This window comes from Ochotona princeps, chromosome 17 (genome assembly GCF_030435755.1).
Source record: "Ochotona princeps isolate mOchPri1 chromosome 17, mOchPri1.hap1, whole genome shotgun sequence".
In the NCBI taxonomy this organism is placed as follows: domain Eukaryota; kingdom Metazoa; phylum Chordata; class Mammalia; order Lagomorpha; family Ochotonidae; genus Ochotona; species Ochotona princeps.
The window spans coordinates 29,660,123-29,686,634 of NC_080848.1; the positions used below are offsets into that span (position 1 = coordinate 29,660,123).

The 26,512-nt window shown below is 39.4% G+C and overlaps 1 protein-coding gene, 1 non-coding gene and 1 pseudogene across 4 annotated transcripts in view; 2 read left to right on the forward strand and 1 right to left on the reverse strand.

Moving 5' to 3' along the window:
* USP32 (ubiquitin specific peptidase 32) overlaps window positions 1–26,512 on the forward strand; it is a 154,504-nt gene that overhangs the window by 88,967 nt on the left and 39,025 nt on the right. The window contains exons 12-22 of one of the 3 annotated variants that reach the window (XM_058676199.1): window positions 5,596–5,698; window positions 10,685–10,868; window positions 12,053–12,228; window positions 13,004–13,144; window positions 17,127–17,286; window positions 18,334–18,369; window positions 20,868–21,022; window positions 21,931–22,012; window positions 23,149–23,223; window positions 25,429–25,567; window positions 25,816–25,921. In XM_058676199.1, coding sequence (XP_058532182.1) covers window positions 5,596–5,698; window positions 10,685–10,868; window positions 12,053–12,228; window positions 13,004–13,144; window positions 17,127–17,286; window positions 18,334–18,369; window positions 20,868–21,022; window positions 21,931–22,012; window positions 23,149–23,223; window positions 25,429–25,567; window positions 25,816–25,921 — 1,357 coding nt within the window. The remainder of the gene's footprint in view (window positions 1–5,595; window positions 5,699–10,684; window positions 10,869–12,052; window positions 12,229–13,003; window positions 13,145–17,126; window positions 17,287–18,333; window positions 18,370–20,867; window positions 21,023–21,930; window positions 22,013–23,148; window positions 23,224–25,428; window positions 25,568–25,815; window positions 25,922–26,512) is intronic. The other 2 variants (XM_004590953.3, XM_058676200.1) reach the window with 2 other exon arrangements.
* Window positions 14,488–14,613, forward strand: LOC131482464 (U6atac minor spliceosomal RNA). Its single transcript, XR_009247020.1, has one exon. It is a non-coding gene; the product is annotated as a U6atac minor spliceosomal RNA (small nuclear RNA).
* LOC105942134 (transmembrane protein 126A-like) lies at window positions 23,670–24,260 on the reverse strand (annotated as a pseudogene).

A 26,512-nucleotide genomic window follows, 5' to 3' on the forward strand; every position in this document is an offset into this window, starting at 1 on the left:
GAGTGCCAAATCATCTCTAATGATTCTTAAAGTTTGTGAAAATACAGAAAGGGGGAATAAGCAGTGCTGTGGCACAGGGCATAGTGGATTAAGACACCACCTGCAACACCAGCATTCCATTTCACAGCTTAGTTGGAATCCCGGATGCTGCTTCTAATCAGCTCTTTGCTTCTGTCTGTGGGAGCAATGGAAGATGGCCCAAGCTGTTGGACCCCTACCACCCACATGGGGTACAGAGTTATGAGTTCCTAGCTTTGAGCTGGTCCAGCCCCAGCCATTGTGGCCATCTGGGAAGCAAACTAATGAATGGAAAATCCCTTTGTCTATCTCTCCCTTACTGTCATTGTGCATTTCAAATGAATAAAATCTTATTTTAAAAAGTGCAAAAAAAAATCCAGTTGCAATGGCCAGGAAACAGACTTAAACCAACTGAAATATTTAGCAAAATAATGTACATCACGTATGATCAGAAATGGAAATAGAGAATAACAAAGATTTGAGGTAAATAGAAACCAAACAGCCATTAAGCCTTGCAATAATTTCCTTAAATATAAATGGATTGAACTCTGATCTAAAGCCAAAGAAAACCCGCAGAGGCAAAATGATGGCTCAAGTAATTGAGTTCCCACTGTCTATGTGGGAGGGCTGTATTATGTTCCTGGCCACTGTTTCCCAGTTTTGGCTCCTGCCTCAAATAAATAAATTTTTTAAAGCCAAAGATTGCACACTGGATTCTTAAATTGTTTCAGAGTGAGAGTTACAGAGACTAGGAGAGACAGAGAAACATCTTCTGTTCACTAGTTCACTCCCCACATGATCACAACAGCCAGCATTGGGCCAGGCTAAAGCCAGGTTTTCCACATGGATGATAACGACCCAAACCCTTGGACTTTTTTCTGAGGCTTATCTGAGGACTTTATCAGAGTTGGGTGAGGAGTATAGCAGCTGGGATTCAAACCGGTACCCATATGACATGCCTACACACAGTACACAACATCCATCCCCTGGATTCTTCTTTTATTCCAAATTCTTGAGATTCAAAGACAAAAGTAGATTTTTAAAAAAATTAAAATATGTAAGTTTTCAGATTTTTGAAGAGTTAAAAATGCACAGAATAATAACAGTTAGAAAGTTAAAGTTACTTTATTAATATTATCAATGACTGATACATGAAAAATGTTACTAAAGCCAGAGAAACACTTCATACTGAGAAACTTTTTATAATAAAGAGTTGCTTCACAGGGAAGATAGAATCTTAAACATAGAAGCATATGTACTCATCAACAGAACCTTCCATCCAGCAACAACAAAATACAACATACTGATGCCAGCATCCCATATTTTTTTTAATCTATTTTATTGTATTGTTGTTGACAGTCTTTACATAGTTAATTACAGTTAAAGGAAAAAGAAGAAAACAGCATCCCATATTTAAGACTATAAGGACTAACAGACACATTTTATACTAGGCCATGGCTCACTCAGAAAATGGTACATTTTTGTCTTGTTTTTCAGTTTAAGCTCAGAACAGTACATTTTTGTTTCGTATTCAGTTTGAGATGTAGAGAGAGGGGGAGATAAGTAAATAAAGGTAGCTCCCTGTCACTGGTTTGTTGCTAAAGTGCATATGATGATTGGGTCTGAACCAATATGAAACCAGAATGAGAACTCAATGCAGGACTCCCTCATGAATGACAGGGACCAACTATCCTGCGCCATCATCTTGCTGCCTCTCAGGATACGAATTCATAGAAAACCAGAGTGAGGAAGTGGAGCCAATTCATGAATCCAGGTGGTCGTAGCCAGCAGTAAAACTGCTTGACCAAGCACCAAATCATTTTTATGTGTTTAAATGATCCAAAGGGGATTTACTGTGTTATGATACATTACGGTGACATGAAATTCAAATTTCAATATGCATTAAGTAAACTTTTATTGGAATATAGCCATGCTCATTCCAAAATACCTTTAAGGCAGGGAAATTCCTCAATCTTAAATCTTGACTCCTGATAGAGAAAAGCAGATCCATTTCTCAAAAATATTACAAAGCAAATGAACAGCCTGTAACTTCTTAGAACTAAAGACTGTATAAAGGATACAAAAGAGTTCTGAAAGCTTGGGAGAGAAAACTGAAAGAAACTGTGAGAAATTAACATTCAAAAACACATTTGTATATTAAGGAATTTAGAAAGTCTTGCACATGCCTGGAACAAGACACACACTCATACCTGGCAAGACCTCTTAGCTTTTATTTCTGACTGATGGCTAAACTAAGGGCGTGCAAGAAAGGGAAGCTGAGGCAGTAAAACACTGAAGGATGTCCCGGCACGGAGTTCTGCAAAAACAACATTGATTGTATTACCAGGGTGGTTTTGCCTCTAAAAAATTTGTCAGCCAGTGGGACACAAATATCATGAAAGATATTTAACAAACCACATATAACCAAGAATGTACATATTATAAGAAATAACTTAGAAAAAAACCTCATGTACCTAAAGAAAGGATAAATCTGTTGCCCAGAATGAATTTTGTTACTTCATGTTACTGATGAAAATGTCAAATGGTGCAACTGTTGTGGTAAATAGCTCAGTAGTCACTAAGCAACTCTTCTTCTACATACATACCCCAAAGATTTGAAAACAAATAAATAGTGTTCACAAAACCACTATGCACAATAACCAAAATGTGGGAACAGTCTGCACGTCCATCTATGGCTAGATGAATAAATAAACCATGGTGTGCACATGCCATGTAATAATAATCCATAAGAAGGAATCGGGCCCAGCAAGATAGCCTAGTGGTTAAATTCTCACCTTGCAACTGCCAGGATTCCATATGGACATCGGTCATGTCCGTTGGGACCCTCCATATACATGGGAGACCTGGAAAAATTCCTGACTTGGCTTTGGATCGTCTCAGCTCAGCTCAGCTCCAGCTGTTGCAACCACTGGGGGAATGAATCAGCAAACAGAAGATCTTTGTGTTTCTCCTTCTCTCTGCAGATCTGCCTTTCTAATAAAACTAAATAAATCTCTTTTTTTTAAAGATTTATTTATTTTATTACAAAGTCAGATATACAGAGAGGAGGAGAGACAGAGAGGAAGATCTTCCGTCCTATGATTCACTCCCCAAGTGAGCCGCAACGGGCCGGTGCTGCACTGATTCAAAGCCGGGAACCAGGAACCTCTTCCAGGTCTCCCACGCAGGTGCAGGGTCCCAATGCATTGGGCCGTCCTCGACTGCTTTTCCAGGCCACAAGCAGGGAGCTGGATGGGAAGTGGAGCAGCCAGGATTAGAACCGGCGCCCATATGGGATCCCGGGGCTTTCAAGACGAGGACTTTAGCCACTAGGCCATGCCGCCGGGCCCAACTAAATAAATCTTTAAAAAAAAAAAAAAAAAGGAGGAGGAGGAGGAATGAAGGGATAGCCATTTGACTTAGCAGCTAAGGCACTAGTGAGGGATATGATTCATGTCCCACACTGGAGTGCCTGTGTTTGGCTTCTGACTCTGGCTGTAATTCCAGCTGTAAGATCTCTGGGATGCAGCAGTGTAGTTCAAGTAAATGTGTTATTGCCATGTAGGTGAGAGACCTTGATTGAATCCCTGGGTTTTGACTGTAGCACCTTAGCCTCTGCGAGGGAGTCATTGGATATGAGAGCTCTCTGCCTCTCTTGCCTCATGAATAATGAATATTTCCTTTTTTAAAGATTTATCCATTTTTATTGGAAAGAGAGATACAGAGAGAGGAGGAGAGACAGAGAGGAAGATCATCCATTGCTGATTCACTCCCCAAATGGCCACAATGACCGGAGCTGAGCTGATTTGTAGCCAGGAACCAGAAGCTTATTCTGTGTCTCCCATGTGGGTGACAGGGTCCCAAGGCTTTGGCCCATTCTCAGCTGCTTTCCCAGACTACAAGCAGGGAGCTGAATGGGAAATGGGCCTGCCAGAACCCATATGGGATCCCAGCACATGAAAGGCAAGAACTTCAGCCGCTGGGCTACTTTGCTGGGGGCATGAATAATTCTTTTAAAATATTTTCTGCTTTTGGCCCAGCAATTACTAAATTATTATTTCTAGCAACTTTTTTTTTTAAGGAATGACGTACCAATACATGCTGCATCTCAGAGTGTGAGGAAACTCACAAGCGTAACAAATGAACGAAACCAGATATGAAAGGTTGTGTGTTAGAGTCAGCAGTATGGTTTAGTGGCTTAACCCACCAAAGGGAATGTCAGCATCCCATATTGGAGTGCTTGCTTGAGTTCTGGCTGCTCTAATTCAGTTCAGCTCCCTGCTAATGTACTTGGGAAACAGCAAATGGTGGCCCAAATACTTAAACCTGTGACAATCACGGAGAAGAACGGGATTCCTGGATATCAGCTTTGGCCTGGCCTAACCCTGAATGTTGGCAGACATTTGAAGAATGAACCACTATATAGAAAATACCTTCCTCTTCCTCTTCCCTTCTCCCCCTTTCCATCCTTGTCATTTCCTCCTCATCCCCACTCCTACCTACGCTCAATCTTCCTTTGTCACTCTGCCTTTCAGATAGATAGTCATGCGTATTATTACATCATATGCAATATCCAGAATAGGTACACAGTGCAGATAGGTGGGAGTCAAGGATTAGGGGAAATGTGGAATGTGGAAAAATTACTTTAACTGAGGTGTATAAAAATTTTCAAAACTTAAAGGACATGAATGCACAACATTTTGAATGTACTGAATACCACTGAGTAGAATGCTTCTAAGTCATGAGTTTCATATTATATGACTTGTAAGTATTTCTTTACCAATCACATTTGGACACTACTTCACACTTACTAAAAATGGTAATACAACAGGCTGACAGTGTGTTAGCAAGATTGTGTTTAAACACTTAGAGGTTGCTAATGTGCATATTAAATTAATGGTGCAGCTACTGCAGAAACTGGTGTAACAGTTTAAAATATTCACTAGCTTGCTGTATGGACAAACAAAATATGGTATATGTATATAATTGTATACTGTTCAGTAATAAAACACAAGTGTTGTTAGATGATATAGCATAAATGAACCCCACAGACATTATGCTAAATAAAAGATGCCAGGTGCAAAACACCATGCTTTGTGTCATTCCATTTGTGTGAATATTTCAGAAAAGGCAAATCTGAAAGAGTAAATAAAAAGTGATTTCTGAAGGCTGAGGGTGGTAACAAGGATGAACTAAAAAAGAGTACAGGAGATCTCTCTGCAGGAGCTGATATGTTCTAAACACTCTAAAAACTGGTTATGATGGTGGCTGTACACATCTGTAGATGCAACTATCAAAATCATTTTGATACTCACTTAAAACAGATAAGTTCCATATTGTGCAAATTATTTCGCAAAAACTATCTTTAAATCATCAGTAAGATGTTTAATCATGATCTTGGAATTGGTTAATCAATGGAAACAAAAATGTTTCACTAACTAGAATTGTGACAATCACCTGTGTACATTGACATGCTTCATATTTTATTCCTTTTTAAAATTCAAATGTAGTTTATAGATGTTGTCTTATGTCTTATGCAACGTCATTTGGTTTACTGAAATTCTTTTGTATATACAGGGGATGGTTAGAACGAGAGAGCAGATATGGCCTGCAGCCAGGTCATAATTGGTTTATCATCTCAATGCAGTGGTGGCAGCAATGGAAAGAATATGTCAAATATGTGAGTTCCGTTCCTATTTTATCTGTGTTTATTGTATGATTTTGAGCCAGGCTTTGTTTACCTGTTAGCCAATAGCAAAATACTGCAGTGTAAAGATTTAAAGGGTCTCTCTCTCTCTTTTTCTCTCTCGCTGTCGGTCTCTGTGTATTTCCTTTTCTTGGTAAACCTGACTTTCTAAATCTTTTTTTTTTTTTTAAATAAATAAATAGACATTACTTGTTACAAAAACTTGGAAAGAGTGTCATTCCCATGAGGAGAAGGATGTAGAAAACTGTAACAGCTTATAATGGAACTTCAGATGGGTACTGTAGGAATATAAGCAGAATAATAGCAGTCCTTTTTGAATGTGTATTAATTAACAAAGCATCCTTTGCTAAATGAAAGGTAATTTGTGGCCTAGTGGCTAAAGTCCTTGCCTTCCACGTGCTGGGATTCGTATGGGTGCCAGTTCTAATTCCAGCAGCCCTGCTTCCCATCCAACTCCCTGCCTATGGCCTGGGAGTTGAACAGCCCAAAGACTTGGGACCCTGCGCCTGCGTGGGAGACCTGGAAGAAGTTCCTGGTTCCTGGCTTCAGGTTGGCGCAGCTCCTGCTGTTGTGGCTACTTGGGGAGTGAATCATCGGATGGAAGATCTTCCTCTCTCTCTCTCCTCCTCTCTGTGTCTCTGACTTTACAATTAAAAAAAATAATAATAATCTTTTTTTTAAAAAAGATAACTTCATTTTAAAAGCATGTAACTTTTAAGATTTTTATTATTATTATTGGAAAGCCGGATATACAGAGAGGAGGAGGGACAGAGAGGAAGATCTTCTATCCAATGATTCACTCCCCAAGTGAGCCGCAACGGGTCAGTGCGTGCCGATCCTATGCCAGGAACCGGGAACCTCTTCCAGGTCTCCCACGCGGGTGCAGTGTTCCAGTGCATTGGGCCGTCCTCAACTGCTTTCCCAGGCCACAAGCAGGGAGCTGGATGGGAAGTGGATCTGCCGGGATTAGAACCGGCGCCCATATGGGATCCCGGGGCTTTCAAGGCGAGGACGTAAGCCGCTAGGCCATGCCGCCAGGCCCCAAAAGCATGTAACTTTTTAAAAACTTTTATTTGAGGGCCAGTGCAGTGGGATAGCAGGCTGATCCTCTACCTGCTCTTCCAGCATTGCCTATGACTGCCTGTTAAATTCCCAGTTACTCCACTTTTGATTCAGCTCTCTACTAATGGCCTGAGAAAGCAGGGCTATTATAGAAGACCCAGAAGTTCCTGTCTTCCGGCTTCAGACCAGTCCTAGCTGTTATAAACATTTGAGTTAATGAGCAGTTGGAAGATCTGTGTCTTTCTTCCTCTCTCCTCTCTCTAACTCTGAGTTTCAAGTAAAATAGATAGTTTTTTAAGGTGTATTTGTTTTTATTGGAAAGGCAGATATAGGGCGAGCCGGAGATACAGAGAAAAATTTTCTATCCACTGCTTCTCTGTCCAAGTGACTGTAGCAGCTAGATTTAAGCTGATCTGAAACCAGGAGCCAGGAACTTCCTCTGGGTCTCCCATATGAATGCAGGATCTCTAGGCTTTGGGTCATCCTCTACTGCCTTTCCTGACCAGTAGCAGGGAGCTGGATGGGAAGTAGAGCAGCAGGGATACAAACTGGCACCCATCTGGGATCTTGGCTATGCAAGGTGAGTATTTAGCCACTAGGCTATCACTCTGGGCCCAATAAATGTTTTTAAATCTATTTGAAAGTTAGAGCTAGAAAGAAAGTAAGGGAGAGAGGGCAGGAAAAGAGAAGAAAGATGAAGGAAGAAAGGGATAGAAAGGAGGGAAGGAGGATAGAAGAGAAAAAAAGAGCTTTCCGTCTGTATAAACGTGTCCTTACCCTATTCCGCCATCTTGATTCTCCGAAAAAAAGAGCTTTCATCTGCTGACTTGCTCCAAATGTCTACAACCACTGGGCCTGGAGCAGTGTAAATCCAGGAGCTAAGAACTCAGTTTGGATTTATGACATGGATAGATCTGCACAAGTGGAAAGCTGAACTTGGGCGCTCAAGCAAAACTCCAGACCAAGCATGAACTGGGAATGTGGGCACCAAAACTGGCATCTTACCTGCTTAACCCATTGCCTGCCTCACAAATAACATTCTTTTAAGTGACAATGTCAGATTTTTATATATATCACCTTTTCTCTGTAAATCTGATTTCCAATAAAAAATAATAAATATTTTTAAAAAATGAGCCCATGCAACATTCACCAGCTCATACAAGGCCAAATGGAAGGCCAGACTGCACTGGGCACTGGCCTAAAACCCAATGCCATGTATGAGAACTGGGTCTGGGAGTGGATCAAGAGGAGGAACTTGGAAAACTCCCCTGGCGTGTCATAGCTCCTGCTGGTGAACACGTGGTCCAGATCCGGGAGTCGGACAAGCAGGGCATAGTAGCTCCCAAATGTGTAAATTGGTAATGGAACGGAATGTACTGGGCAGGACTGAGCAAATCTTAGCCTACAAGCGAAACTAGAAACCAGCATGGAGCGTGGGTCATACCGAGCTAGGCTCTTGCACCTACTGGTCCTCAGAGCAATCACGGGCAGGTGCGTGATTTACGGCTAGGAAAAGGCCCAATTGGGGAGGTAAGGGGACACCATAACTGAGTTGAGGTTCCCACCAAGGGGCGTGTGTGCTGGAATGGGGGCTGCGTTCTATCTAGGAAAAGTTGTAGTCTCCCGAGGCACTAGTGTGGGCTGGGATTGGATGCACCAGGCCAGTTCAGACCCCAACACCATCTGGTGTCATGGAGAACCAGGGTAGATGTGGGACTGACTAGGCTGGGTCTCAATCCCCTACTGAGTCATGTGTGGGCTGTATGTGGGTACGGACGAGCCATGGCTGGGCTGAAATATCCAACAACAAGAACCAGAATGGGGTGAAAGCCAGCCAGGAAAAGCCACTGTTCCTGCTAGGACAGGAGGTGAACTGAGTAGGGTTGGCTCAAGGACCCCCTGGTATGTGCAAAATCTGGCATTGGGAGGGATTCTGATGGAGGAGCCTGGGCAACTCCTGGCAGGACACAGTCCCTGCAGATAAGCGCAAGAAGCATGATAGGAAACAGTCCAGAATAGGCCATGGAAAGTTTCCCACTGGCACACATTCGGCATGGATCAGGGGCAGACCAGGCTGAATCAGTTCATGTCATCCACTGGCAAATCCGATCACCAGAACAGAGTATGGGTTGAGCCGGGTTTGGTCGCGACAAAACCAGTGTACAATATGGAATGCCAGGGCGTGGTTGCCTGTACTGGATTTGACTGCAGCACCCAACCAGCACACGTGAGATCCAGGAAGGGAGGGGCAGAGCTGGCAGGGGGATTAAGGGGCTGGTCCCCTCGTCAGACAGCTACTCCCACTGGAGAGCGTGGGCTGGGATGGGGACAGACGAGACTAAGCAAGGCTGCAACACCTGTGCGTTGCATGTGGACTAGATCAGGGAAAAGCCAGGCTGGGCTGATTATTCCTGCTGGTGCAAGCATAAATTAGAGTGGGTTGAGGGATGTTTGGGCTTAGCTGCAACATCAGCTGGCATAAGCTGGCACTGGGGACTAATTCTGTCAAGTCAAATCACTGAACCACCTAAAGAGTGCATAAACCGGGACTGAGAGAGACCTGGGAGGGAAAAAGTGGGTTCCCCCCTCTTGGGTCACTACTCCCGCGGGAGGGCATGAAAACTAGGACGGTGGCTGGGGTGGCTAGACAGAGAGGCACTCAACAACATCCGTGAGGGCTGGATGGTTGAGTTGGTTAAATGGAACTAAGCTTTAATACCCATTGACAAGTACCAGAGCCAAATGGGATGGGGGACAGACTGGTCTACTGCTACACATACTGGCAAATCAGGGTAGGGGGCGGTCTGGTGGGGGTTATTGTGGGTACCCCCGACTAGGCTGCAGCTCCCACTGGTGGATGTAAGGGCCGAGTATGTGCTGGGCAGAACCAGACTGGACTACAACACCCATTGGTTCCAGTGCAACTCGGGACTGAAAACAGAACCAACCCAGCAATTGCAACCACCAGCTGATCGGGGTGATGGACTGTGCCGGGCCCTGTGCTTGTTAGAACATACAAGAATCTGGTATGGGAATACCTCACAGTTTCTTTGGATATCTCCCCAATCGAACTGCTGGACTGAGAACTCTAACCAAGAAAAGACAGAAGACAGAACAGGTCAAACATTCATCTCAGCAATATGTTGGCAGCGAAATATGGGGCAAACGGAGACTTTATGATGGACCCTATCAATCAGTAGACGACCTCATCGAGCAAAACTGGCAGCGATTCATAACTGGAGAACTATTAAAACCACTTGAGCAAATATCTCAGAGCATGCCCCACTTCCTGGACTTGGGGTGGGCGGGAAACCGGGTAGGGCTTCTCCCTCAATATCCCCCTTTACCTTAGATACATGATGGAAACAATATGGACATAATAGTATTACCCACTTCCCTATACCCCTGAGCCTTTTTTTTTAACCATGATTAACTATGTAAGGATTGTCAACAACAATACAATAAAATAAATTAAAAAAAATAAAAACACTAATAAATGTTCAAAAAAATGAGCCCAGCATGGTAGCCTAGTGGTTAAAGTACTTGTCTTACATCTGGCAGGATTCCATATGGGCACCAGTTTGTTTCCTGGCTGCTCCACTTCCCATCCAGCTCCCTGCTTGTGGCCTGGGAAAGTAGTCGAGGACGGCCCAAAGCCTTGGGACCCTGCACCCGCCTGAGAGACCTGGAAGAAACTCCTGGCTCCTGGTTTTGGATTGGCTCAGCTCTGGCCATTGCAGTCATTTGGGGAGTGAACCAGTGGATGGAAGATCTTTGTTTTTTCTCTCAGTAAATCTGCCTTTCCAAGAAAGATAAATAAATCTTTTAAGAAAATAAAGGGGGGCTACCTAGTTTTCATGTTTTTAAATTGTACTTACTATGATTTTATCATTTCAGGATGCCAACCCTGTTGTAATTGAGCCATCATCTGTTATGAATGGAGGAAAATATTCATTTGGAGCAACAGTACATTGTATGGAACAGAGTGAAGTTGGAGGCAGCATCAGTTATGGGAATGCAGAAGAGAAATTTTCAGACAATGTTTCTTCTGCATCTGAAGCCTCGGAAACCACTGGCAGTGGTGAGCATGCCTTCCTTCCAGGTTTTGTCATGGTTAGTTCATAAAGGAGTCCATTTCAGCAGAGGACATTGGGGATGAAATATTGTACATCAGACTTCCACTCACACAAATAAGTTTTGAATAAAGCGGCCGATTTTAAGATTCTTAGATATTTTGTTAAATTTTCAAGGAAAATACCATTTCTCCATGAATGTCTCAATATGGAAGTATTTTCACTGGTGTCATTAATCAAATCTCATCTCTCCATCTTGCTATTAAGTTGATTTTTTTTTTTCAATAAATTTAGGCTTGTGAATACAGTCTTTAAGAAAGCAAAAATTTCCATATTTAATACTCTCCTTAACCATTAAGTATTTCTTAACTGAAGTAAATGCCCCCGTTAGATTTTGTGAATGTTTCAGGACACAATTTGAGGCTTCTTTTGTTAAAATACTAGAAATTCATAGTATGTCCTATAATTCCCTTCAGTTCTTGGTGCTTACGTAAAACCATCTGTTTCCACATGCTTTGGTTTCTGTGATCCTACTGAGTTAGGATGACCTCTGTTCTCAGTTTTCACTGTGATTATTTTCTCTTTGAGAATTACTTTCCTTTTCTAAGCAAGAAAATTTGACAGAGATAGCATTTTTCCTTATAAGGATCTTTGTAGGACCTACAGCTTTTCTCTTTCTCTATCTGCCATTAGTAAGATTTAACAGCCTCGGAGGTCCTGGAGATAGTCTGATAACTTTAACACCACGATTTTTTCTTGATCTTGTCTAAGGTTCTGTTTGATGTGTACTTACCATATAACCTTTGTTACTCAAGGACTCAGCAGTCCCCTGTGTAGTTTACAAAGTGATTTGATGACTAGATTGTTTACCTAACCCTAACATGTAGTTGAGAATTAATCCCAAAAAGTAATCACCAAGGTATTCAACCATAAACTGTCATTTATCATTTTCCTGTTGTAAATATCATACCTTCCTTTCAAATAGGTCATTGTTGGAGCTCTTGTTTTAGCTGCTTTGCTTGTTTAGATACTTGCTATCACCACACCAAGTGTATTTGGAATATGTTTGCAGGTACTGACCTGTCAGCAGAGTAATATTGTTAACCCAAAACATGGTTATTGAGTTCATATCTTTAAACTCATTTGGATGTAATAACTAAAATAAGAGATCCCATCCTCTTTTTCCCAACAGGCTTTCTGTATTCTGCCTCACCTGGGGCAGATATGTGTTTTGCTCGACAACACAACACTTCTGACAATAACAACCAATGTTTGTTAGGCGCCAATGGGAATATTTTGTTACACCTTAATCCTCAGAAACCAGGGGCTATTGATAATCAGCCACTAGTAACTCAAGAACCAGTAAAGGTAGGTAATTTGGCTTCCAATCTTAAAGTTACTCCTTGCCAGATTGCCAGTTGAATTTCATCTGAGAGGTTTTAGCACATAACAGAATGCTGATGGGTCATTCAAATTAGCTGTTGGCTAAGAAAAACCTCTTTGCATGTATATTTCTGTGAGAATATGACTTAATAGTGGCCCTTGGAAGTAGTATTTTTACTTGAGACAACTGCTATGAAAATGCTCCATAGGTGTTTGTAAATTTCTTTCCAAAATACTACTTTTTGTTGTTTGAAAAAATATGTGAAGACTGGTATTATTGTTTCCAAGCCCTCCAGTGATTTTTCCAAATGATTTTCGTTGAGTTTTTAAAAGTAACTCGTTTGAAAGTCAAAAGTAAAATATCCTTTAGAAAATTGAGCTTTTCTAGAAACACGAAACTTCTAGCTACTGATATGTGAGTTTATTCTTCTACAGGTAGGTTTTTTCAAGACATAAAATATTTCATAATAAAAAAATACAACAAGCCAATATTTACCAATCCCATAACTGTATCCTATATGGGAGTGCCTAAGTTTTATAAGTAGCTCCAGATCTTATTTGTTCTAGGTTTCTTGAAGACATCAATATTTGTTTGGGTGATTGGGTTCTTGTCACTCACATGAAAGACCTAGATCGAGTGCCTGGTTCCTCGCTTCGGCTTTGGCCTAGCCATAGCCATCATGGGCAGTTGGGGAGTTCTCTGAATCTGTTGCTCTCTGTGTCTCTTTAAAATCAGCATTTATATTTCATTCTTTCTAAGGCTACATCATTAACACTAGAAGGAGGACGATTAAAACGAACTCCACAACTGATCCATGGAAGAGATTATGAAATGGTCCCAGAACCTGTATGGAGAGCACTTTATCATTGGTATGGAGCAAACCTGGCCCTACCTAGACCAGTAAGTATGTACAATGGTGCCTTATCTATGGAATGGTTGAAAATGGAGTCTTCTGTTATTTTCCACTTGAGCCTTACTTTCCACTAGCTGTTCTTACCTTATGATAACATAGTACTGAAATCAGTTGAGATCAGCTGAACAATTTTAGGTTCTTTTGCATTCATTCATTCAACATTTATTGAGATTATATTGGATACCAACTATACAGTGATGTTGAATAGGTGGCAAACATGAAGTTGAAAGAGTAGTCACTGGCCTAAATAAAGATGAGGAATTATGACGCTAGGCTATTAAATGAGTCATCCATAAACACAGTCATCATGTAAGATCATGTGGAACTTATATTGGAGAGAAAGGAGGACTGAGTGCCAATGTATAATGACAGGAATTCAAGGCTAATCAATTTTTATTATTACTGTTACTGGAATGAGTCAGTTGAAGTTGAAAGCTTTAATATACCTGAAAGAATTTGCAGTATGTAACAAAAATATTAGCAAGTCTCTTGCTGTGCTTACATAGTAAACAGCAGGCTCATTATTCTGAACTCTACTTTCTATATGTTGAAACAGTAAAATAACTTATAATATTTTACTTGTTAATCTGAAATTACTCTTCCTTTTATACTATTCATTAGAACTTACTTATACCTAGAAAATGCTTTACATAATTGAAATACGGTAAATTAACTTCCAAAAACTAGCACTAGTCCACTATGTTGATTTTAAGTTACTGATAATTTCAGTAATTAAAATTTAGGTTTAGGAATCATTATTTTAGAATTTGCTTTTGTTGCTACTCTGTATTTGACATCAAGATTCCTACATATATGAAAAGATCCTTTTTTTTTTTTATTGAGAAGTTGAACAGTTCATGAATCCGTTAATACTTTAGTCTTAATATCAGGTGATAGCTCCTCTGGGAGTGCTGAGTGGAGGGCATTTGAAGAAGGAACCATTGAGTGGAAAAAGTTCTTTTTGTCACTCTAAAATTAAAAAAAAAAAAAAGTGTTGCAGAGGATGTTCGTTGTTGAGGGAACTAACCTGCTATCTCTTTAGGACATATAATTGATACCATGCCACTCTGATATAGTATTTTGACAAGCAAGTAATTTCCTGTGACAATAGATTGATAAGCAGTTCATTGTGGGGGAGCTGCTTAAAAAATCCTTTTCCAGCAATGTATAATATTTGTTTTGTACCTCCGGAGTTGTGTTGTGGGTTTTTTGTTTGGTTTGGTTTGTTTTTTCTTTTGTTATTGTTGTTGTTTGTTTGCTTTCTTTTATTTTGTTTTAATGAAGATTTATTTATTTTTATCTGAAAGGCAGAATTAGAAAAGGAAAAACAGTGTTGTATGAAAGGAGAGAAGGTTAGCACTCCCCTTGACAAGGATGGAAGAGGCCCTCGGGCCTGACAACACACATACGGTTAAGGCATTGCCACCTACTTCGTGGCATCTAACCACTGTTTTTAGATCAATCATTCATCTCAGCTATATGTTGGCAGCGATATATGGGGCAAACGGAGACTTTATGATGGACCCTATCAATCAGTGGACGACCTCATTGAGCGAAACTGGCAGCGATTCATAACCGGAGAACTATTAACACCACTCGAGCACATATCTCAGAGCATGCCCCACATCCGGGACTCGGGGTGGGTGGGAAACCGGGTGGGGCTTCCCCCTCAATATCCCCCTTTACCTCAGATACAAGATGGAAACAATGTGGACATAATAGTATTACCCACTTCCCTATCCCCCTGAACCTTTTTTTTTTTTCTTTTCTTTTTCTTTCTTTAACTGTAATTAACTATGTAAAGATTGTCAACAACACAATAAAATAGATTATAAAAAAAAAAAAAACAAAAAAAAAAAAAAAGAAAAGGAAAAACAGAGAGAAAATCTTCCATCCACTGGTTCACTCCCCAAATGCAATGGTTAAATGCAAGGCCAAAACTGAGCTGAGCCGAAACTGGGAGCCAGGTACCTCTTCGGGGTCTCTCATATGGGTGCAGGAGCCCAAGGACCTCAGCCAGCCTCCACTGCTTTGCCAGGCCATAAGCAGAAAGCTGGATTAGAAATGGAGCAGCTGGGACATAAGCAGACACTTATATGGGATGCTGGCGCCACAGACAGAGGTTTAATCTGTATGCCCCATGTATTTATTTTTGCTTGAAAGGCAGAGTGACAGAGAGTAAAAGAGACAAAGAGAGGGATCTTCTGTCCAATAGGTAATTTCTGAAATGCCTGTAACAACCAAGACTGGACAAGGCCGAAGCCAGGAGAAAGGAACTGCACTGAAACTTAACTCACCTGCTGCCTCCTGGAAGCTGGATTGGGAGTGGAAGTGTGACTGGCTCACAGCACTCTGACTCAACTTTTGGGCCTTCCTCTTCTTCCTTCCCAGTTCACAGGGGTTAGATTAGAAGTAGAATTGTCAGAATTCCAACCAGTGCCCATATGGGATGCTGGCAACACAAGTAAGGATTTGGTTTGCTACACCACAGTGCACAGTGCCAGCCTTTACCTCCAGTTTTGTGTTTTTTTGTTTTGTTTTGTTTTGTTTTTTAAGTTTTATTTATTTTTGGCCCAGCGCGGTGACTTGCGGCTAAAGTCCTCGCCTTGAACGCACAGGGATCCCATATGAGTGCCAGTTCTAATCCCGGCAGCTCCACTTCCCATCCAGCTCCCTGCCTGGGGCTTAGGAAAGCAGTCGAGGATGGCACAAAGCCTTGGGACCCTGCACCTGTGAGGGAGACCTGGAAGAGGTTCCTGGCTCCTGGCTTTGGATTGACTCAGCTCTGGCCATTGTGGTCACTTGGGGAGTAAATCATCGGATGGAAGATCTTCCTCTCTGTCTCTTCTCCTCTCTTGTGTATCTGATTTTCCAATAAAAACATACATCTTTTTTTTTTTTTAAGTTCCTGGCTCCTGGCTTTGGATTGGTGCACATTGACCATTGTGGTCACTTGGGGAGTGAATCATCGGACAGAAGATATTTCTCTCTGTCTCTCCTCCTCTATATATATATATCTGTCTTTGCAATAAAAATATATAAATATTTTTTAAAAATTTATAATTATATGTATTAAAGAAATGGGATGTTACTAAATAGTGTCCAGTGATCTGGTTTTATGAACATAGTATAATTGTACATTATAGGAATAGTATAGATTGTTAACCCTTGAATGACAATACAACTGTGTAATTAAAGCCATGTACTATGTAATTTAATCTACTTCTGTAAATTTTTACTTGTTTAACTCCAGCAGTATGAATTTGTCCTCAGAAAGTTATTCATTTTTATAGATGATATTTAAAAGTGAAGGATTATATTGGGCCCGGCACGGTGGCCTAGCGGCTAAAGTCCTCGCCTTGAAAGCCCCGGGATCCCATATGGGCGCCGGTTCTAATCCCGGCAGCTCCACTTCCCATCCAGCTCCCTGCTTGTGGCCTGGGAAAGCAGTTGAGGACGGCACAATGCATTGGGACACTGCACCTGCGTGGGAGACCTGGAAGAGGTTCCAGGTTCCCGGCTTCGCATCGGCGCGCATCGGCCCGTTGCGGTTCACTTGGGGAGTGAAACATCGGATGGAAGATCTTCCTCTCTGTGTATATCTGGCTGTAATAAAATGAATAAATCTTTAAAAAAAAAAGTGAAGGATTATAATAGAATTACAGATAATACCAAAGACTTTTCCTCAATTTTTTTTGTTAGTGTTTTTTAATTTAAAGATGGAAAATATTCACAAGAATTTCTGTTCTTGGAGTATAGTTTTAGGAACAGGAACCTGAAAGTATTAAAATCTGTGTAATTTAAATATACTCATGTGAGTCTCAGTACTATTGAAGTATTGAATTTATGAAGCATTTTAGTGTTAGTATACTAAATCCCAGATTTATAATGATAAATCTAATGAAGGTAATTTTTTTTGTTTCTTTTAGAATGATCACTTTTATTTATTTATTTTTTTAAACAAAACAGGTGATCAAGAATAGCAAGACAGACATCCCAGAACTGGAATTGTTTCCTTGCTACCTTCTCTTCCTGCGACAGCAGCCTGCCACCCGGACACAGCAATCCAACATCTGGGTGAATATGGGTATGATGAGCCTGAGAATGTTTCCTCAACATTTACCAAGAGGTAACTTAAGAATGCAGCAAGAATACCCTGAATTTTCATTTTTTTTAAAAAAATGAAAAACATAGTGATACCAAGTTGCTCTAAGTCTGATGCCACTGTGCTAGTGTATGTTCCCTTCGACTTTGATGCAAAATCAGTAATTCATTCATGAGGCTCAGATTTCTGGTCATGGATAATACTACATGGGAGTAGAAGCAAAAACTCAGCAGCAAACTGATAGAAATTATTTCCATAAATAGTTAATAGGAATAGATTTTTATATTTAATTCTTTTAGGTGAGGTAAGCTATTGTAAACTGTTGCTAGACCCATGTTGTAGTTTACTGGTCATAGACTTGTCTTTTCAGTTCTACTCAGATTTATTTAAAATGCGATTCCTATGACATACCATGTTTTGAATTTGCTTCTATGAGTGTTTGGCAAAAATGATGTATTTCTTGTGCTATAGCTAAGAAGGTTTTTAAAGTGAGAGAATGCAAAGTAAAGAATATATTTTTTGAAAATGAAGTTGACACATTGGCTTTGGAAGACACGTAACCTGTGAAACACACAATGTTTCTATTTTAATATATAGTGTGCAAAAAATTCCCTTTGGCTTTTGTATAAGGTAAAGTTATTTCTATAAAGTGAACGGTTATTGTTTAATGAGACTTGATCTGTACTTTTGCAAATATATGAAATTGTTTTTCAATAGTAAATGAGTTCAACCATTTATACAGTCTCAGGCTGTATTGTAACTTAATGCACAGAAACTCAAACCGATCCAATGTAAGTACCCTTCTAACTTTAAATTTAAACACAGTGAATTATTTCTTAAAGATTAAACTCCAATAATATATGATGATTCACTTATGTATTGTTTAGTAAGAAGTATATAACAATCCAGTGACCTCTTTCTAACCAAACTTTGTCTTTGGGGAAAACATTGAGGAATAGTGCAATAGAATTCCTATGAAAATTTCTTGGTTTAATTTTCCAATAACTACAAGTATTAGATTTGATTTCATGGGCACCCATAGCATATGTCTTTTTCAATTCTCTTTGAAAGATAACATGAGAGGCAAGATGTGTTGTTGCGCTTTTAGTAAGTATTCTTTATAACTCTTGTGTGAATCCTACCTAGATTTTTGCTGCTTCTATAAATTCCACTAGATTTGTTGGTGCCATTCAAAACCACACAATTATTTTTAATAAGTGGCTGCCTGTATAATGAGCTTGCTATAAAAAGAACTCAGAGTTTCTTATCGTGGCTTAGGACAATAGAGATTGACTTGGACACTATGCTTGCAAATGCTTCTGAATCCTGGAATTGGGTAGTTCTGATGCTCCAAATTTGTTCTTAATTTGAGATTTCATTCCTTACTAATTAACTGTGAAATCAATCATTAATCATTTTGAAGTTTATAAAACATATTTTTCTTGCTGTAATCTTACAACTAATCCTCTGATGTTTAATAAGAAAAATTTGCTTTTTTGTTTTCTTTTAGAGATTATCCTTTGCTTTCTCATAGTAAAAGATTTGCTTTGCTATGTTCTTAAAAATTGATTATGGTTAAGTTTTTTTCTGCCATAACTTAATGTTCATCTTTCTCAGACACTTAATTTATAATAACTGTTTAATAGGTTCTGCTTTCCTTTTGAATTCACAAGCCTTGCCATAGTTACCTTAACTTAGATGTAGATTTTCCTAAAGACAAGGCTAAAGAAGTCATTATTGCTTAGATAATTTTTCAGCCAGTTTAGGTGAATAGTTTCTTTTTAGAAGCTTTGCAAAGTTGATGATGCCAATATTTTTATCTGCTTATTTAGTAAGTATAAACTTACTGAAAGCCCATGAAGTGATAGGAAGAGACAAATTGCCACTGACTGGCTGGAAAACTGCCTGGAATGTATATTTGTACACTGAAAGGATTATATTGATGGATTTATACTTTCACTTGAGGTTGTATAATAAAATACAGCTTCCTATACATAGCCAAGGGTGACCATGTAAGGTTCAACTTTGTCTATATTTTTCACTGAATAGTTAACTGGGATTTAGCAATCTTCTTTTTTCTTTCTTTATTATTATTATTATTTAAAGGAATTACAAAGAGAAAAAGCGAGAGACAGAGATCTCCCATCTGCTGGTTCACTGCCCAAATGGCTGCAAAGGCCAAGGCTGGGCCTGTCCAAATCCAGGAACCCAGTAGCTGCTTCCACATCTCCCACATAGCTACAGCGACCAGACTTGAGCCATCTTCCGCTTTTCAGGCACATTAACAGGGAGCTAGATTGAAAGTATAGCACCCAGGACTTGAACCAGCACCCAAATGGGATGCTAGTGCCCTAGGCCTTGGTTTTACAAGTTATACCACACTTCTACCACCAAGCCTAGCAAGGTTTTTTTGGAGGGGGAGGCGCGGGGAGGTACTTCTAGTAAACTATTTATTTCTCTAATCTCTTGTCATTTCACCTTCTTTAGAAGTATGAATTCTTCTTGATACATTCTTCTTTCACTCTTCTCCTTTTTCCCCTGTACAGTCACCCATCTTATCTGCAGGTTAAACATCCAAAAGATCAACCGACCTTGGATGAAAAACATTTTATAAGAATTTGAGTCTATTGAAAATGTACAGAATCTGCTTATCATTTTCCTAAAGTATACAGAAGGATGTGTCTGAGTTAAATTAAGTCCTGCCCATTTTGTGTTAAGGGCTTTGAGCATCCTGGGATTCTAATATTCTGGGAATGGGGTGCCTAAAGCCAAGCTCCTCCCATACTGCAGGATGGCTGCCACTTTGTGTTTCAACCTTTGACGCTTCAGGAATTCAGATTCTTAGCTGCGCTGCTGTTGGCCTAACAGACTATGTAATTTTTTTTCTTCCTCCTCCTTTTCAATAAGACTTTACTTATGTATTTCATCATGGGAAGTCTTTTGGTTTCATTTTAAAATTATTTGGCCATGTATAGTCTGTATTTTAACTCAATTTCTCTTCATTGTGTAATTGTACTAAGTGTGCCAGATAACTGGGCCATTTAATGGCTGTGAGTGATGGGATTAGTGATTTGGGGGCTATTTTAAGAAATTGAATCAGGTGAATCCAATTATCTATCTGAATTTCAAAGCCCATCTCATGTTTTCTCCCCTCCCATTATTTTTTTTTTAATTATTGTGATTTATTTATTGAAAGCTGGTATTACAGACAGCAGTTTAACTCATGCTGCAGTGTCAGCCTCTATCTCCCTCACGTTCTTACTGGGGGTTTTATTTTGTTTTGCTGATTAGTGTGACCCAGTTAAGAGCAGCCATTCAGCATTGCCAGTCATTTTCCAGCGTGTCCCCACTCTCCTTGAGCTCTTAATATTGCCAATATTTGGGCTCTGTACTTTTGTTGCTGTAGTTTTCCAAGTTTGAACTTTGAATTCACTTCTAGACACTTTATTCTCCTACCTCTATTTTTAAAACTTTATGGTACACTTCATTTATAAAATTAAACCTCATTTAACATCGTTTTCCAAAATAGCATGGACCCCATTGCTGAAACAAATGTTCTTTTTTTACACCTGCCTTTTTCCTTATTGTGATTACTGTAACCATAGGAAATGTACCTTCTCCGAATGCACCTTTAAAGCGAGTCTTAGCCTATACAGGCTGTTTTAGTCGAATGCAGACCATCAAAGAGATTCATGAATATCTGTCTCAAAGGCTGCGCATCAAAGAAGAGGATATGCGCCTGTGGCTGTACAATAGTGAGGTAAGAGTCTGATAAAAACTCTTAAAAAGTGTTAAATCTTTATTCATGAGTATGGGATTTTTCTCCGTAGTAATTAAAAAGCCATGTCTAAGATCTCAGTGAAAATTTCAGCTCTATATTTTATTTCATTTTTTATTTAAGGTTATATATTCCAAAAATATACAGTACGCAAATAAACCATGGAAAGCTCTTCTTATCCTCTAACCCCTCTTCTCCACGGCAATTCTATTAATTGCCTTCCACAGTCAATGTAGATCATACCCTGAAATTGGATCCTAAGTGTGGTTTTAACCAGACCTCTTCACTATGCATTCTTCCTTTGGTCACCAGTGAGGGGCAGTATTGCCCAACAAGTTACACTGTATTGCAAATGGAGTCACACTGTCAGAAATTAAATGCCTTGGTTCTGCCACTTTAAAATTGTGTAACTAAGGGCAGACCACTTAATCTTTGTATTTTAGGTTTGTCATGAGTGAAATAGGAATGTAACAGTATCTCCTCAGGTTGTTAGCTTATAAAGGAACTAATTTTGTGTTTGGTTCCATATTTTCAGTTCCTAAATAAGTGATCAAATTCCATTCAGCACACTTACTAAACTTCACACTGGGTACTAAGGATGTCTGCAAACTCATCAGAAAATCTAAGTCTCAACAAGCTTTAGTTTTAAATGTCTTGTATGCTTTCCCTAGTCTCCACCCTAATCTTATGTAATATTATTTGAGGAATATACAATATAAACCCAATGTTGTCCTTCCTTTGTTGTGCTGCTCAATATTTCCAGCCAGCTCTATTTTCCCAAATATTTGTAAATGGATTATGTAACTGCAAAAAGTTTTTATCATTCTTTTTTACTTTTATATTTGTTTCAAGTTTGCTAACAGAATTAACAAAAAGATCTCATTATATAGAATTACCTTACACTTCTGGATGATGAAGATCATAGATTGGAATATTTGAAAATCCAGGATGAACAGCATCTGGTCATTGAGGGTATGTGATCATGAGAGTATACATCTACACTCCTGTTGGATTCTTAATGGGAGAATATGAAGAGTTATTAATTTATAACTTTTCCAAAGCAGATTAATTTGATCATTATACTCTTTATGGTAAAGAAAGCCCACTGAATTTTAATAATCTCATAAAATGTAGATTTCTTTGAAAGGAAAATAACTTGCCTATAGTCACTGGCTAGCAAGGGATGAGCAGGTTGAAAACACTTGAACTCAGTTATACACTGCAGTTTCCTAAGATTTTCAAATTGTTTTGAAATTTAGAGTGAGGAGATCAGCTTTCATTTTTTTTTTTTTTTTTTAAAGATTTTATTATTATTGGAAAGCTGGATATACAGAGAGGAGGAGAGACAGAGAGGAAGATCTTCCATCCGATGATTCACTCCCCAAGTGAGCCACAACGGCCGGTGCTGCACCGATCCGAAGCCGGGAACCGGGAACCTCTTCCGGGTCTCCCATGCGGGTGCAGGGTCCCAAAGCTTTGGGCCATCTCGACTGCTTTCCCAGGCCACAAGCAGGGAGCTGGATGGGAAGTGGAGCTGCCGGGATTAGAACCGGCCCCCATATGGGATCCCGGGGCATTCAAGCTGAGGACTTTAGCCGCTAGGCCACACCGCTGGGCCCGAGATCAGCTTTCTTACATAGTTAGTGGCATACAGGTTTCATTAGTCGTCAACGGTGGCTACTCACCAGCAGAGCTGCTTGTGTTTTCACACATTGATTTTAGACAGTGGGTTGTTTTTTTTTTTTTTTTCTCTTTCAAGATTTGTAGAAATATCACTAACCATTGTGTTAAATTGAGTAGATTACTCTGACATGGATACAATTTAAGAAAGAATTATGATATTTCTGGAGGTTAAAGATTTAAAAATTCCATTGTATCTAAGCTTTAATTACATTTATAGATGATAGGGTATAATTTTACTTTGAGTAGGCAATTGAAGTAATAACTTATTCTAACAATATAAAGAATAGAAATGGTTTCAGAGCCAATTATTTAAATTGATTTTTTTTTTTTTTTTTGGTTTCTGATTTAGAAATCTTTAAGCAGAAGAAACTGAGTGGGTTTAAATTGTGCAGATAAAAATAATATATTCCCATTTCTCTTTACAGTCCGCAACAAAGACATGAGTTGGCCTGAGGAGATGTCCTTTATAGCGAACAGCAGTAAAATAGATAGACACAAGGGTAAGTCTTAAAGTATATTATTTTCTGAGATAATTTTAAATGTATTTCTTGTTTTCTTCTCTCAACTGTTGAAATGCTAACAAGTTTTGGTTTTCTAGTTAAAAAGTTATTAGACTTCGTCTTTCTTTTTTCTTTGAAGCAGCATTTGATGTTGATAAAAATAAAAACTCAACATTATATTATTTTCTAAATTTCTAACTCAGAAATCAAATAATTTAACTTTCATTTTCCAAAGGTTATTTATTTGAAAGGCAGAATACAGAGAGAAAGAGGGAGAGTTGTCTTCTGTCCACAGGTTCACCTTTCACATGACTGAAATGGATGGGACTGGACTAAGTGCAAGCCTTTAAGCTCCAGACATGTATTTCACATGATAAATGACAAGCCTGTATTCGTAATCTTACGTACATGTTATTTCTTCTAATATTTTATTTTTGTACAGGTATTTACTTAAATTGGTGAAAATTTAAGCCAGTTTCAGGTAGCTATAGGGTCTTTATAAGTAGTTGATGTTGTCTAGACCCCAGGTATGCTGCAAACAGAGTCTGGAGCAAAATGGGAACTGCCATCTTCCTAAATACAGGCTTTGAAATTCTAATGCAGCAAGTTATGATGCTTCCTTTCTCTGGCATCAGGACTGATTGATTGAAACCTGGCTATAAGGTATAACTAAAAAAATAAGGTATGGACCACCGAAAACAAGACCAACCAGTCCACCCTGTATTGAGGTACAGGTTTCATAATTTAAATCGCCTGTACTCAAAGGAAAACCCAAAATCTTTATAAGATGCATGTGCTGTCAAAAATGGAATCGCTGCCATTGGTCAGCCAGCAGCTATAGGCACATGAGTCACATTCATGACACACAGTAAAAGACTGTTTGCTATTAGGCCAGAGACAGCAGTGTTAATTCCAACATATGTTGATCCATGTTCAAATAGATTCCTTTCTGGATCTGGAAGCTGACTAATTTTTCTGGTTATGATATCCAAAGTTGTTAAGTTTTCTTTGACAGTACCTGGTTCATGATTTCCCATTTTGAGCCCTTGACGCTCATCGTCAAGAAGCAGCCACTGCCAAGGCTTGCGCTATAACCTTTGCTTAACTCTGAGTGCAGCCATCTTTAGCAGACATGTGACTGTACCTCCTTCCACTGTTTTCTAAAGCATATTAGCAGGGAACTGGATCCAAAATAGAGCAGCACCTCAACTGGCACCCATATGAGATCCCAGGTGCTTAACTAGCTACACAAGAACACAGCCCCAACAATTTTAATTTTTGAAATATTCTGGAAGGACATTGCCGGAGTCCAGCTCCAGCAGAGTTCGGGACTTCCGAAGGGTACATGGATTAAGCATAGAAAAGAAATGGACCACTACAATTTCAGAATCATAATGGACAATGCAAAAAAGCTGTCCCCTTTATACAGAAGCAGTCACAAGTCAAGTGGGTGTTTCCAAGGATAATTCTACCCTTTGTTTCACCTTGAGGCAGGATATCAGCCGCCCTAATCCTGTGGTCAGAAAGTTCTCGGTAGAAGGCACCTATCAGTCAGTAACACATTCCTACTACGATCTTCATTCTACAATTTAGTCTTGAATCAGTTAATGAAGGAAATGCATCACAGAGGGAGGGACCTAAAGATCAAGGAAAGAAGGAAAGAATAGATTCCCATTATACCTAGGGACTTAACGCCCTTGATTAGCATATGGTCAGTGGGGGCTTCCAAGCTCACATTGATAGTGGCAGACACTGGCTAAATCGATTACAGAAATTTCAGTGGGGTTGTCCAGTGTCCATGCAAAGGGAATTGGAAATGCCTTCAGGTGGATGCAGAGACATCTGCTGAGCCTTGCTATGCAGCGGCAAATTCCTTGCAGCTTTGCCTGCAATGGAACAGTTCTCTTCACACCTTCCTGTCCTCCACTCCCACCTCATGGACCCCTGCCGGACATTGAGTTTTCTTTTTAAAATTCCTAGAAATTAGAATAATTGTTCCTTATGAGTTACAAATGAGGCTGGCTCATGCAATTGCTCAAGCTAGACCTTCTCAACTTTAACATTTGAAAGACCGGCTAAGATAAAGATTAGCTCCCCCACTTTAGTGGATTAAGAGATATAAAATTCAATGCATTGAACACAAGTTACTGTTTATTATATAACATTCCCATAGCTCAGCTTTGATTGTTATATTGTTTGTTCTAGTTCCCACAGAAAAGGGAGCTACTGGTCTGAGTAACCTGGGAAATACATGCTTCATGAATTCAAGCATCCAGTGTGTTAGCAACACACAGCCATTGACACAGTATTTTATCTCAGGGAGACATCTTTATGAACTCAACAGGTAATCTTTTTTTGAACTATTGACCTCTTAATCTGCTGTGACTTTGATATGGACATGGTATCACCTAAATTTCTTGACCCTGATTGAGAAAAATATTAGAGCCCTATTTAGTATGAAATAAAACCTCGGGGATATCTATCTATCTTCAGAAGGAAAAGATAATTTGATGTAAAATGTTGGGCATCTCTCGCCACATGATTGTGACTTCTGAGAATCTTTGGTAATGAATTTTGCTCTCAAACTTCTAGGACAAATCCCATCGGTATGAAAGGTCATATGGCTAAATGCTATGGTGATTTAGTACAGGAGCTCTGGAGTGGGACTCAGAAGAATGTTGCCCCATTAAAGCTTCGGGTGAGCAGGTTAAAATAACGTAAAAAATTTTTAATTCTTAAACCGTTATTTAAGAATCGTTTTTCTCTACATGCTTTTTCTTATTTAAATGTTTAACTTCTTAACTGAAGTTAAGTCAGTGATTTGGGGTCCACATGTCAAATACTTTGATATATCCATGTGTACACACAACACTGCTATATGCAGAGGTCTTCAAAAAGTTCATGAAAACCATACGTGTTGGAAAAAACTGCAAATAATAAAAACTGCAAAAACTTCAAAACACTTTCGCTAAATAAACTTTTTGTTCCATTTGCCACGAACTTGTTGAAATACTGTTAATATCTAGTGTGTCAGAAAAGATCAAAGGCACACTTAAAGTTTTGGGTGTTGTTCATTTTACTAACTTATCAAATATCTTCCTTGTATAATAAGTAAACATTTTTTGGTAATCCTTCACTACTGTCAGTAGCTAACTGCATGATTGACTTCAGATATACCCAATACATTTCCAAAAATCACTAAGACAATTAACTCCATCTGGAAAACATAAAAATGTAACAGGGTAGAAGAATGTAATTAATGACTGCAAGTTTTAAATTAATAACCGAC